Source organism: Mirounga leonina, unplaced genomic scaffold (genome assembly GCF_011800145.1).
Source record: "Mirounga leonina isolate KUSES-001 unplaced genomic scaffold, KU_Mleo_1.0 Mir_175, whole genome shotgun sequence".
NCBI classification, from domain to species: Eukaryota; Metazoa; Chordata; class Mammalia; order Carnivora; family Phocidae; genus Mirounga; species Mirounga leonina.
This window is the reverse complement of record NW_023270453.1, coordinates 5,604,308-5,619,328: the sequence shown is the minus strand read 5'-3', so window position 1 is coordinate 5,619,328 and position 15,021 is coordinate 5,604,308. Positions and strand designations below refer to the sequence as shown.

The window sequence follows — 15,021 nt, the reverse complement described above, 5'->3', positions numbered from 1 at the left end:
GTTCATTGCAGCATTATTTACAATACCCAAGATATGGAAACAATCTATGTATCCACTGATCAATGAATGGATAAAGATGTGTTACATGTGTATATATAATGGAATATTACACAGCTACAAAAAAGAATGAAATTTTGCCATTTACAACATGGATGGACCTCATGAGGGTTATGCTAGAAACTTTCAGTCATAAATAAGTCATGGGGATGCAATGTACAACATGGGGTCTATAATCAACAATTCTGTATTGCAAATTTAAAAGTTGCTATAAAGGTAAAACTTAGAAGTTCTCATCACAAGAAAAAAATTGTAACTTTGTATGGTTACAAATCAGTAAATACACTTAATGTGGTGATCATTTTGCAATGTATACAAATGTTGAATCATAATGTTGTACACTTGAAACCAATGTAATGTGTATCTTAACTAAGCTAAATATTAATAAATATTACTGTGGCACCATGGTCAATGTACTTCATTTTTCAGCTAAGTCCAGATCTTACACTAAAATTCTTTGTTTCTCCACTATATATATATCAAGGAGGGAAGAGGGCAAGAGGCTACATAGGTTTTCCTGGAAAAACAAATTAGGTCTAACTCACATGAACAAACAAAATTGTCAATGCCTCTCTGAGTTTATATAAAATGATTGCACCCAACAAAAAGTGTTTTGTCTCTTTTGCTCAACACTTTAATTTGTGGCTTGACCAATAATTAAGCAAAAGAAATACCAGGCCAGACAAACAAAACTGCCTTTTCGTTTCAGATATTCTTCATTTTACAATCATTACACACACTTAAATCAGAGTTAAAATTTTTGAAAGAGAGCAAGCAGGGCTAATGAAAGAAAAAAACCTACACTCCAAAACAAGAATCATCCAATGCTTTATCTTAATTCTCTGTCACTGAATAGCAAATCCTTCCACTTTTCTGGGCTGAGTTTCCCGGACAATCTATGAAAACTATGTCTTATTAGTAAATCTTATTAGTCTTACTTATTTTCATTCACCTCAGTTATTAAGGATCAGTTTCATAGCTTGTAATATAGCATTATTATGAGTTCCTAGCCTCAGCTTTCATTTTTGTCCTTTGCTATTTCATTACTAATCTCCTATATCACCATCTATAGTTCTATTTTTGGCAAATTCTTTCATACTCTCTAGAACAGTTGTTCTCAGGCTCTAGCCTTATTTTCATTCACCTCAGTTATTAAGGATCGGTTTCATAGCTTGTAATTTAGCATTACTGTGAGTTCCTAGCTTCAGCTTTCATTTTTGTCCTTTGCTATTTCATTACCAATCTCCTGTATCACCATCTATAGATCTGTTTTTGGCAAATTCTTTCATACTCTCTAGAACAGTTGTTCTCAGACTCTAGCCTGAGTCAGAATGACCTGGGGGAGAAAGGGGGCTTGTTAAAACACAGGTTGCTGAGCATACCTCCAGAGGTTCTGATGAAGTAGGTCTGGGATAGGGTACAGAACTGTATTTCTAACATCCAGATCATCCGGGGAATCCACATGCTGCTGGCCCTACAACCACTACACTATAGAATATAAAAATGTTGATTAACGTCATGTAAGGGTATAGTCAAAGTTGGAGTAGTCAAAGTTACCTCCATGTAACTCTGGGAACAGCCGCTCTGGCCTTCCAGCTCCACATGGGTGAAGTTGACCTGTATTTGTTCTCCCAGGGGCTGTGTTATAAGATAGATGCACTGTCTGCTATGAGTGAAAGGTCCAGACAAGTCAGAGGAGAGAAGACCCTCTGGGTCTGTGTAGTTTCCTCCACAATGCAGATCCGCTAAAGAGAACAGGGAAGTAAAGGGAAAGGTCCTGTGAATGGCCATTCCTCTGACCCTCAGGCATTAGATATGATTTTTAAAAACTGACACACATACACATACAATCATATACCCACTTTATTCACCCTGTACAGGCTTCTGTCTCTAAGTATATTTTCAGTTTGATGTGTGTTTGTGGGGCATCCATGTAGTGCCTAAAGAAATAGATTCAGACATGTGTGATCTAACTTCCCATCTAACATCATCTTCTACAAATTGCTTTTTAAAAACCTTTATGCTCTCCTTCATTCCAAAAAAGATTTGAGGCAGCTTATAAAATACATGTGACAAAATAAAATATATAACTAGAAAAAGGAATCTAACTAAAGGATGAACATAGAATAGCAGGATGTGCTCAAGGGAAAGTTGACATGCACAGAAAACGGGTTTGGACTCCACAGTCTACAGAAGGTTGGCTCTAGATTCAGCCTGAAGCCAGGGTAAATGAAGAAAAGGGACCTGTGAAAAGATGTTCATGGTTACATTTCCTGATATCGAGACCTGAAAGGTGTTTTTCCTGTGAATTCTCATCAGGGCCCAATGATGTATGTTTAGAACAAAAGCCCTAAAGTAAAAAATCATGGAGTATTTTATTGTTTATCATTGGTCTGTTGGTTTGTTTTAAGGTGTCAATATAGGCTATAAGCATAAAAGCATGGCAGTGTCCTTCACATTCATATGCTGCTCCCAGTGATCAGGTTACTTACACGGTGATGTTAAGTAGGTGACATGGAAGCCTTGGTCATTAATCTGGTTGTCAGAATGAAAATGAATTCTGGCAAAGGGGCCTGTAGTCTGGAGTGGTGGGACAGAAAGAGTGGTGCAGAATTTCCCAAGAACCGGGTCCTGATACAAAAGACCATCTCGAATCTAAAACAAAAAAAAGAGAATCATTAAGCACAGAATGGTCAGATTTTGACAAACCCACTCATTTTGTATATTAACTTCAGAAAACCAGTCATTTGAAACTGATGGCTCTCAGAGGTTTTCCCAACACATACAGATCCAATACTCAGTTGGGGTTCACTAAAGGGTAAGTCACCTTCTCCCATCATCCCCGATGCCTTATCTTCTGTCTAAATTTTAATGCCAAGGCTAGATGTATACTTTGAAATTTTCTCGTGAATCTTTCTCAATGTTTTCTTTCCTCGGTTGCCCCCCCCCAGATGTTTATTTTGAAATGATAAATTCCTAGTAATTGAGAAGGAGAAAATGAATATATACAAAGAAAAGGGAAGAAGGAATACCAACAATGTCGACTGATTCACAACTTGGTCCAGGTATTCAGAAGGATCAGAGGTGGAAAGGAAGTGAAGTCAGGTTGACGCAACATAGAGACAGTTAAAGGGGTTTTAGAAGTGCAATCCTAATAGTAACTAAGTACCATGATAATGACCATATGACCTGAGAAATCCTTTTTAATTGTTGGTTTTTAATCTCTTAATCATGTTAACCTCTCTGTAATTCTGTTGTAACTGCAAATTCTATACTACATAGAACACCAAACATCAGTGAACAAAGTACTATTCTAACATGGCCAATTTGGTCCACTCAAATTACTTTTTCTATCGGCAGCAAAGTTATAGGACAGCATTTCTTTATTCCTATGTTTAACTAGTTCCTTGAAATATTGTTGAGAAATGAGAGGCATTTCAATATTATCAGAATGATTGATACTTTCTATTATACATATACCCAGGAATTATGTAGGAATGAAAAAAAAGCCTCTAATTTAAATTTGATGGAATTCATTGAAATTAATTTCAAAAAAAAAAATCCATGCTACTGTCAACATTTAAGAGATTATGTTGCTGAGATTTTCCAGGGAGAGGTAGATTTTTCCAGTCATTCCCAAAGGTTTCGAATCCATTACAACTGCTAAATTGCTAATGACTTTAACTTGTGGAGATCCCTGTTTGACAGCCGCACCTTTCTATCCTTTATGAATAATTCCATAGCATTCCATTCTTCTCTAATGGACTTGGAAAAGTATATTGTCTTTTATCACTACTGCAAGGACTACTAAGATTTATGGTGACAAACAAGACAGGAGCAACATAAGAACTCAATCTTAATGATCTTTTCAGTCTACAAATGCAGAGCAACATTTCTGATACACCTATATGCTCATGGCCTTTGAATATAACAGCCTTTTTTTCTTCTTCTATATTTTAATCTTTTACTAATGGTAAGCAGGAGGGGCATAGATTGACTCCTCTTCTTCCAATGACAATTATTGATATAGTCTATGTTCACCCTCTAGCAATCCATTTCAACACAATTGCTATTATTTTTCTTCATGGAGCACTATAGTTAGCTTGTGAAATAATGGGTCAGGTTATCATAGACAACTGAAGCCTTGATTCTGCATTGGAAAAGATAACCATTACTGAGTGTTTCTTTTGTTAATTCTTTCCTTCCCTCCTTAGGGGACTGGGCTTCCAGGAAATGCCAGGGAACAGTAAGGCAGTCTATTTCCCAGCTTCAGATGAAACCCAGAAGAAGCAACAAGCTGGCACAATTAAGAATAAGGAATTAGCAAGACTTAAGACATCAGCTACCTATTAAAGAATATATCTAACTGTTGCTAGGAAATTGTAGTCATCCACAGGTATCATCAAACCATAGTTCCCTGAATTCTAATCATATCATGATATGTTCTGTCTAAATATGATTGCTTACCTCAAGATAATCTTTGCTGCAATCATCATGGTGCTCCAGACTCAAGGTCCCAAAAGTAAATGTTATCAAGAGTCCAGGACTGGTTATTATTTTCCAGATACAATCTCTTCCCAGAGGATAGTTTCCAGGATATCCCGGAGACTTAATAGAACCATAAGTACCCATCAGTACACCTCCACACTCTAAAATAAGAGGAAAAAACAACTTTACATTTGTATACAAGTTATAATTTATGTAAAGTTATCATAGCCTTTACTGCAAGAGGACAAGCTTTGTTGAATTAAATGTGTACAGTATGGGACGCCTTTATAAAATAAACAAGGCTTTCAGTTTTCCAGTTTGATACCATTCTAAATCTAGGAATATTAGTAGATAAATAAATGAGTCACTCATGCATTGAGCTCTGTGCTTATCAGCTATCACATGGTGATAATGATTTTAAAACACAGTGCTGGACTGTCTGAGGGATGAGATAATAGATATATTTTTTTCACTTTGAAAGAGATTAATTTCTGTATAACTTTTTTAAAGTTCTGGTTCTTAAAAAGTTCTTCTTAACTCTTAAAAAGTTCTGGAACTTCTGTTACCCCTATGTCTTTCAACAAACCAGATTATTTTATACATTAGAATAATTAAGTGCTACATAATTCATTTGAGAAGATTTTTCAACAGTATGATATAGTTAAACTCTTCATTTTATAAGTGAATAAATTCAAATGTCTGTGGGTGGTTGAGCCACTTCTGCTGCCCAGGAATGGAGTGAGGGAAAGGCAGAGCCAGGCTTTGTGACACCCACTCCACTACCACTCCATTAATTACCCCCCACCAGCCCCCTAAAGTTGTATATCAGTGACTGAAGGAATCTTTTCTTTAATGATATTCACATTTATTTAACAAAGAATCTGTGATGGCTTATAAGAAATAATATCCAACATCACTCATCATCAGGGAAATACAAATCAAAACTACAATGAGATACGACCTCACACCTGTCAGAATGGCTAAAATTAACAATACAAGAAACAAAAGGTGCTGGTGAGGATGCAGAGAAAGGGGAACGCTCTTGCACTGTTGGTGGGAACACAAACTGGTACAGCCACTCTGGAGAATAATATGGAGGTTCCACAAAAAGTTAAAAATAGAACTACCCTACGATCCAGCAATTGCACTACTAGTTATTTACCCAAAGGGTACAAAAATACAGATTCAAAGGGGTACATGCACCTGATGTTTATAGCAGCATCATCAACAATAGCCAAACTATGGAAAGAGCCCAAATGTCCATCAACTGATGAATGGATAAAAAAATGTAGTATATATACACAATGGAATATTACTTAGCCATCCAAAAGAATGAAATCTTGCCATTTGCGATGATGTGGATAGAGCTAGAGTGTATTATGCTAAGTGAAATAAGTCAGTCAGAGAAAGACAAATACCTTATGATTTCACTCATGTGGAATTTAAGAAACAAAATAGATGAACATACAGGAAGGAGAAAAAAGAAAAAAAAAGAAGAGAGAGGGAAACAAACCGTAAGAGACACTTAAAGATAGAGAACAAGCTAAGGGTTGATGGAGGGAGGTGGGTGGTGGATGGGCGAGATGGGGGATGGGTATGAAGGAGGGCACTTGTTGTGATGAGCACTGGGTGTTGTATGTAAGTGATGAATCACTGAATTCTACTCCATAAAACAATACTGCACTGTATGTTAACTAATTAGAATTTAAATAAAAACTTTGAAAAAGAAATACTACTGTAAAGTTGAAAAATAGAGATGCTAAATAAAAATCTAGGCTGCAGTGAATATAAATTAGAAAAAAATAAAATAAGGTGACATTTCAGATATGCAAGATATATGATTTACATAGCTATGCAGGTTGCTTAGACAAGTCTTTCTGCCAAGGCAGAAAGTGAAACAAATTAGTGACATGATTCTCACTGTTCCTAATAAGAGAACATCTCTGTTGCTCAGAGGAAGAGAAGTTTCATAAAATTTAGTAGTTAAATTATTATATGGATAAAAAATTACAATACCATAAACAAAGTAAAATGTTAATGGTTAGCTGGGAAAAAAATTCAATACATAATACAAAGAATTAACATCTCTGATATATGAAGAGCTTCTAAAAAATAGAGACATAAAGAGTTCCCTGGAAGAAATTCAAATGTCCTTTATATTTGGAAAAGATGTTCAGTCTCACTCATAACAAGGGACATACAAATAAAAACTTTGCTGAGATACCATTTCTTCCTCTTAGAATGATACATATCCACAATACTGAAAACAAATGATCGGTGGTGCTGTGGAGAAATAGGCACTCTCATATATTGCTGATGGAAATACAAGGTAGTACAACTCTTTCAGAAGAGATTATGGCAATGTCTAGCAAAAACGTAGACATTTATTTTTTGACCAAGTAGTCACACTTTTAGAAATCTATCCCAAAGATACATTGGCAAAAATGCAATAAGACAAATTCTCAAGGACTCTGTTGCAGTACAATTTGGAATTCCAAAAGACTGAAAACAAGCCAAATACTCATCAAGAGAGTACTGACTGAATAGACAATGAATGAGATATCCATGTAATGCACGCTATGCTCTAGTCATGGAGTAGTGTCTAGGATATATCAAGTGAAAAAGCAAACTACAAAGCAGTACATATTATATCCTACCTTTTTTAAAAAGGGGGGAAATATGATCATACATGATTATCTGCTTATATTTTTTAAATGGAAGGGTAAATCAAAAACGAATAAAAATTGCTTCCTTTGGGAGAAAAGGAACAAGACAGAAGGGACAGGGATGAAAGTTAGACTTTTCTAAATTTACCATGAATTTTGGTTTGGCTTTGGAACTATGAATATGTTTTACATAATTATAAAGCAAAATTCAATAAAAATGAAAAACTGAAACCTTTAAAATCACAAGCAAAATGAAACAAAATGAAATAACTGTTGAGCTAACAGTTCAAACATGGAGAGTAGAAATATTCCAGGACACTTTAAAACACTGTAAAATTTGATTACAGAGCTTGAGTGAAACATATATTAAGTACAAAAGGAATAGCCAAGGAATACTAAATGGCTTTCAGTTATTATATTATTAGTAATAATATTGGTATTGTTATTTTAAAAATTCATACAGTAGGATTAAGTACATAAGGTAATATGTTAATGTCACTAGGAACCAGGATTTTTCATGAAGTGAGAAGAGGTACAAATATCAAATTAAAAACCTTTAATTTCAATATGCAAATATATTGGAAGATCACTAAGAATACATGATATACTTTTTCTTCAAAACTAATAAAAATGGGGGTGCCTGGGTGGCTTGGTTGAGTGTCTGACTCTTGATCTCAGCTCAGGTCTTGATCTCAGGGTTGTGAGTTTGAGTCCCACACTGGGCTCCACGCTGGGCATGGAGCCTACTTAAAAAATAATAATATTTTTTAAAAATTTCTAGTTCCTTCCACTGAAAGATCTAGAGACTTTGTTCAACCTAGTAGCAATAACCACTCCTACCATCCAGATTATAGAATCTAAATATGATTTCCCATTAGAGGAGTACAAACTCCTGGAATATCCTTCAGAGCAGAAAGTGAGGAAGTTTCCAAAGGTAACCAGAATTGAGTCAAAGAGGCTCAGAAACTAACTTGAAATGTTTTCCCACTAGCCAAATACGGAACATTTTAACATAAAAAAAGTCTAGAATCGATTATATCAAATATGATAAAATATGAGTTCATTTTTGGTGCTAAAACCAAAACAAAATAAAAAGAGTAATAAGTAATTGTTCATTCTGGAGAAAACTAGGAAACCAAGTCATTAATTTGAATACTGGAGAAAAATAGGGGGAAGAATCAAGCATTTATCCTACCTTTCCTAACTGATCTCTGTGTGAGAGTAACCAAATAGTTGACATGGGAAAGGCCTACTCCATTGAAGAACACCAGATAGTAAATAAAGAATAACTGATAAAATTCAACTTTCATCATTTTGAAAACCCCAGTTAATCTAAACAATGAACCTATGGGTTGCTAAGACCATTAGAGAAAGGGCAAAAGAGAAGCTTTTTAATGGAAAGACTAACCTGACAAAATCAAAACACTCTAATCAATGTTGCAGTCATAGGGAGGCAAACAGACATCGAGGACCTCCTAATATGATCATTTTTGTCCCCCTAAACATAAAACTGAATTTGATCAAACCATTCTAGCAAAATCTAGAATATGGGATAATCTTTAAGATACACAACAGTGTCTGTAACAAATGTGAGCAACGGTTAATATTTTATAATAATAAGGAATTATTGTTTGTATAGTTTTTATTGTCTCCAGGCATTAAGAAGCAAACAGTGAAGGACTGTGATCCTTGAGGGGAGGGAAGCACACGTGGTGAGTCTCATGTTCACCCAAATATATTCTCCCTATGTGCCTTTCCCAAATTGCAGTGCAGGGCAGTGGAGTCCAAGGAGCAGCAATACTCTTGCTGTGTGAAAGAAATAAAACTCAGAATTTGGGGCTCCTAGAGTGGCTGGGACTTTGGAATAAGGTACTATAGCAAAGACAGCTGCATGGCCATAACACCCAAAAAATTCGTAAGAGGTTCCTTGGGCCCTTAGCTGAGTCTTAAGCTGCATGTACACAGGGGAAGACTACATTATAAAGTATGAGAGCTATGAGACATAGTCAAAATCTCCAACATATGTATAATCTGAGTTCCAGAAGGAGAGGAGAGAGGAAAAATGACAGAAGCAGAGGAGGAAAACCATGCGATAATTTCAATAGATTTAGAAAAAGTATTTAATATATTTCAACATCCATTCATTATAAAAATTCTTGACAAGCTAGGAATAAAAGGTGAGATGGTTTAAAAACATTAATAAAATCTTTGACACTTCTTCAATTGAGGTGGGGTACGTGTCTCCTCCCCTTGAACCAAATAAAAGTATGGCAGAAATAACACAATATGACTTCCAAGGATAGGTCCAAAAAAGCCATGCAGCATCTGCCTGGGTCTGTTGTAAGGCTTACTCTAAGAAAAAACCAAGTGCCATGAAAGAAGATCCATTACCCTAAGACCACCATCAGAGAGGGGCTACATGGAGGCATTCAGGTCAACAGCCTGGTTCAACTCTTATCCAAAGGCCAGCATGAACTGAGTGAGTCATCTTGGGTTTCCAGCCTAGCTGAGCCTATAGATGACTATAGTTTCAGCCAACATCTGATTGTAACTGCTTGACAGATCAAACAATAATTGGGCCCTTTCCAAATTCCTGGTCCACAAAATCAGAAACATAATAAAATGATTAATGTTCTACAACACTAAATTTGTGGGTAATCTGTTATACAGCAATGGTTATTTGGAGTGAACTTCCTTCATCTGATAAGAGTTATCTACAAAAACTTACATCTAAAAATTATATTCAATGGTTAAACACTGAACAAAATTTCCCCATGAGGTTGGGAAAAAGAAAATGATGCCCACTCCACCACTTTTGTTCAGCATGGTACTGGATGTCCTAGACAGGCAATAAATAAATTGAGGAAAAGAAGAAATGATAGTTACAAAGATTGGAAAGGAAGATGTTAAAAGGAAAACCACAGGCCCCAAACAGTGTCACTTAGGCCAAGTCCCCAAATATGGGCTTAATACCTAATCTAATTGCACTTTCAACCTCCCCCAGAAATGTAATCTTAACCTGTCAGTCAGGAATTTTCCACTTAGGGCCAATGAGTCTGCCACATGGGCTCTCTCCATCCCCCAAAGGAAGATGAGGTAATCTACAGGATTAGACCCCTCTCTCTTCCCCTTAAGGGAAGACCTTGCCTGGAACAATCTTTTGTGGGGCAATAATTTCTTGCCCCACCCTCCTTCCTATAAAAACTTTTCATTTCATATAACTCCTCAGGGCTCCCCTCTGTTTGCTAGATGGGATGTTGCCCCATTAATGTGTTGTTTAATAAAACCAATTAGATGTTCAAATTTACTCCATTAAATTTTGTTTCTTAAAAAAGAAAAACAGCCTTTACTCACAGATAACATAACTGTGTATGTAGAGAAATCTAAAAGAATCTACCAAAAAAAGCTATTTGAATTGATTAATGATTTTAGCAATGTGGTTGGATTCAAAATCAAATATTTTTTTAAAATATGTCATATTTCTAAATACTAACAACACATAAAAATGACATTTTAGAAAAATAATATCATTTACATAGTATAAAATATCAAATATCTAGAAAAAACAACAAAATATGTGCAATAAACACTGGAATATATAAATCATTGTTAAGATAAATTAAAAGAGAGCTAAATAAATACAGAGATAGTCCATGTTCATAAATTGACAGAAGAAGTCATTTCTTCCCAAGTTATAGATTCAAGACAATGCCAACAAAATCCCAGCAGATTTTGGGGGGAAATTAAGAAATTGATTCTAAAATTTATAAGAAAATGTAAAGGATCTAGCATATTTTAAAAGAACCAAATTACAGGATTTACACAACCAGATTTCAAGCTTCAGTAGTTAGTTAAGCCAATGCGGCACAAGGACAGATAAATAACCAATAGAAAAGCAGAGAAATTCCAGAAATAGATGCACAGATTTATTGATGAATAAACTGGAGGTTCAGTACTGTTCTATCTGCTTTTTTACCTGTTTAAAAATTGTATAGTAAAAAGCTAAAAAAAAAAAAAAGTAGAGCCCCTCAAGACAAAATAACAACAAAAGAACAAATTATCAAATGGTCATTAAGATAAGGAATACTAACGAAGGAACAACAATGTAGTCAACAACATCCCTGCAGTAATTTACTAGTAGAGTTTATAAGAATGCTGTTTGGTAATTTCATAAGGGATCCATTAAGACTCATGGTTTTTAATCTTTTTTGTTCATCCAAATTTTGTTATCTCCAAACACAAAATGGAATTCCAATTCATTTTAGATTTATTTGATATTTAAAGAATTATAAAAGTATGATATAATCCCTGGATCTCAAAACATTTAATGTTATCCACAAGTCTAACATTAATGAAGAAAACTTAATAATCTCAAGATTTTGCTTGATTTTTCTTCATGTTTACACATACCTGGTTGCTGTGTTTCCCATCTTATTGTAAAGCCTCTCTCACTTCTGAAATGTTCAGAATGGAGATGAAAATAGAGGGCGTTGTCACTACTGAGGAGTTCATGAGGGAGAATGGAGCCACAGAACCTTCCAAGTTGGAGTGCTGCAGAGGAATCTCCATCATGAATCTGAAGAAACTCGTGTGGACAATTGCTCACTGATTCTAACCGGAAAAAAGTGAAAGTGATACGCAGCACCTAAAAATGTAAAGGTCACAACATATTGTTTTTCATTTCCATATTAATTCTAAAGCATTTCTCCCACTAATTAGGAAGCATTCATATTAAGTCACCTTTCAAGAGGCATATCTATAATTTCCCAACTATCCACAAATACATATGACAAATCTACATATTCAATAACTTGTGTTAAAAATTGCTTAGGCGGGGCACCTGGGTGGCTCAGTAGTTAAGCGGCTGCCTTCAGCTCAGGTCATGATCCCAGGGTCCTGGGATCGAGCCCGGCATCGGGCTCCCTGCTCAGCGGGAAGCCTGTTTCTCCCTCTCCCACTCCCCCTGCTTGTGTTCCCTCTCTCGCTATGTATCTATCTGTCAAATAAATAAATAAAATCTTAAAAAAAAAAAAATTGCTTAGGCTTCAGCTAATATCAAAATATATTAAAAACCTTAATGTTAATGAAATAGATTTTTAACAGCTTTATTGAGGTGTTAATTGGCATACAAAGAACTGCACATATTAACTGTGTACGATTTGATGAGTTTTTGGACGTATGCTAACACCTCTGATGCCATCATCACCATCAATGTAATAGGCATATCCAACAGCTCCCAGAGCTTCCTTGTGTCTCTCTTTTCTTCTTTTAGTGGTGAGAATACAACATGTGATCCACTGTCTTAACAAATGTTGAAGTGCACCATACCATACTATTAGGGGCACAATGTTGTACATCAGATCTCTAGAACTTACACATCTTGCATAACTGAAACTTCATACCCATTGAGTTGTTACTGAATGGGTTAATGAAATATATTTAACTAGATTTCATTAAACTGTCAAATCCCTTAAATAAAGGCCCTTCAAATGTATAGTTGACAATGCTTCCACATCAGTAAAATACATTGGACATTTGAGAAATCTACCCTGAATTAAATGCAACTGACAAATAATACCATTCACAAGAATTTATACCCTGGTCACCTGAATAACCTGCAGTGTGTAGCATACCCACAAATGTTCACCGACCCCCAGAGATGCTGATTCCTGAGGGTTCTCTGAACCTCTCAACAAGATACTAACAGATTGACAACCTCAGGTATAGACTGAGTAGGCATGGTCTACGCGTGTGTAGGGTCGGCAAGTCCTCAGTGGTTGGATATCATTAAGAGATGAGTAATACCAAGAGTGGGGAATAGGGAAAAAGTAATCTGAAGTGTTCTGGGCATACAAGTAGAAGAGAATAAACACAAAAATACATTTCCAAGTTAAAATGTTAGAATGTACAAACTTAAATATAATATTGTAATTAATAAAATAAAAAAGATTTTGTACGGATAACATCACTTAAAAGAGCCAAACTACTAAAAGGAGGCTGTCAAATTTCATTTCCATTATGATCTAAAACCACAACAGCATTTAGCTAATGAGAAAGGATATCAGGATATTTTTGAAATTCTATGCTAGGGTATTTTTAAGATCTGTTCCCCAACATTGCATCATTTTTGTCCTTGAAGCAATTTCAATAAAACTCAAATAAATGTTCATGAATTGAACTATCCTGATTTCTATAAAATTTCTACTATATTATGTAAATTGTGGAGATAAGAAGATATGAAATCACAATAATCAAGAAAAACAGCATGATTTTTTTTTTTACAAATGGATAATAAAAGTATTAAAATTTTTTCACAAAATGACTTTTCTTGAAAGAAAAATGTTTTCAATGTCAGGAAATAGAATTCATGAACACTAAATGGGAGGAAGGAAATTCACATAACATAACAACTGGGAAATCGATTTTGGAGTTGATGCTATTGTGGGGTCACCAGGCCCCAAAGAATCCTCCCATCTCAAGGGAAAAATATGTTGTGACCATTGTACAATGACCTCTGTAACATTAGTTTGCTGGAAAAAGTTCACAGAGTTTCAAGGGAAAACCTTATCTATTCAGACATACAAACTTCATTTTAATGAGTCTAGGAGTTGGTTGAGAAATAAGTATTTGGAAAAGTCTGAGTAATGAATGCCGGGGATAAAAGCACTAAAAACCTCAGGGTCAGATCTTAATTTGAAGAGTGTTCATGCAGGGTTCAGAGTCACTGGAGTCGAACGGCCTGGGCTTGGGTCACGGCTTGCCGCTTACAAACCATTTGACCTTGAACAAATTCCTCAGCTGCTCCAGGCTCCCTTTCCACAGACATAAAATGAGAATAACAATTCTTATCTTTCAGGGTAGGGTTACAAGAGTTAAAATACAATGACACAATGTATATAAAGCAATTAACACAGCACAGTAGCACAGAGAAGGCTCCAATAAGAAAACCATTTTCATAGTTGTCCCCATTTTGCGTAATAATCAACAGAACACTGAGTGGTCATCTTCAAACAAGACTGTCTCGGAAACGATAGGACTACAAATTCCCAGCTTGCAGTTGGCCACTCCCTTCGGAGAATCATCTCTACTGGACAAAGCATGGACTTTGGAATCAGACAAACCTGACTTTAAAATCCAACTCATCTAATTACCAGCTAAAAAGTGTTTTTAAAAAATGACATAGCTACTCTTAGTTTCCATTATCTCATTTATAAAATGAGGATACAATCACCTATTTCAAAGAGTTATTGTAAGTCTTGAGAAAGGTGCATAAACTATCTAGCCCAGAGCCTGACACCTAGCAGGTCCTCAATATAATGGTTGGATTACCACTATATGTATTTTATGTAATATATACACATATTGCATATTCATGTATACAAATGAAATGCACATTGGGCAGGAGATACTACATTTACCTTTCCCTCTTCAGTTCGGATAACCCAGAAGCAGTTGACATCATGTACATAACCAACATCAGGGCTCATGTAGCTGAAACTTCCACTCATCCCTGAGAGGGACCCTCCACACACTGCAAAGGGAAAGAAGATGAATTCTGCTTTACAGAGACTCTGAAAAGGAAGAGGCTTGGCAGCTCTAACCCTGCTGCTGAAATATGAGAGAAATCTGAGTAATTAACACTGGAGACAAATGCCCTGCCACTCTTTCTTCTCCCTGTCCTCTTTTTCCTCAGACACCCACCTAAGTCCCACCTGTTGTTCAAAGTCCACTTGGCATCTCCTTGTCACCACCGTGTACCTCCCTGCCTCTTTTTGTTTTCCCTGGCTCCCATTCTCTCTGCCTCTGTGAT

The 15,021-nt window shown here is 35.8% G+C and overlaps 1 protein-coding gene across 1 annotated transcript in view; it reads right to left on the bottom strand.

The window, feature by feature from the left end:
- The window catches only part of CUBN (cubilin), a 264,425-nt gene that overhangs the window by 228,797 nt on the left and 20,607 nt on the right, over positions 1-15,021 (bottom strand). Inside the window, exons 13-17 of the mRNA XM_035021543.1 lie at positions 14,630-14,742; positions 11,622-11,856; positions 4,525-4,706; positions 2,550-2,712; positions 1,615-1,802 (exon numbers count right to left, since the gene is read on the bottom strand). Of these exons, the coding sequence (XP_034877434.1) occupies positions 1,615-1,802; positions 2,550-2,712; positions 4,525-4,706; positions 11,622-11,856; positions 14,630-14,742 (881 nt within the window). The remainder of the gene's footprint in view (positions 1-1,614; positions 1,803-2,549; positions 2,713-4,524; positions 4,707-11,621; positions 11,857-14,629; positions 14,743-15,021) is intronic.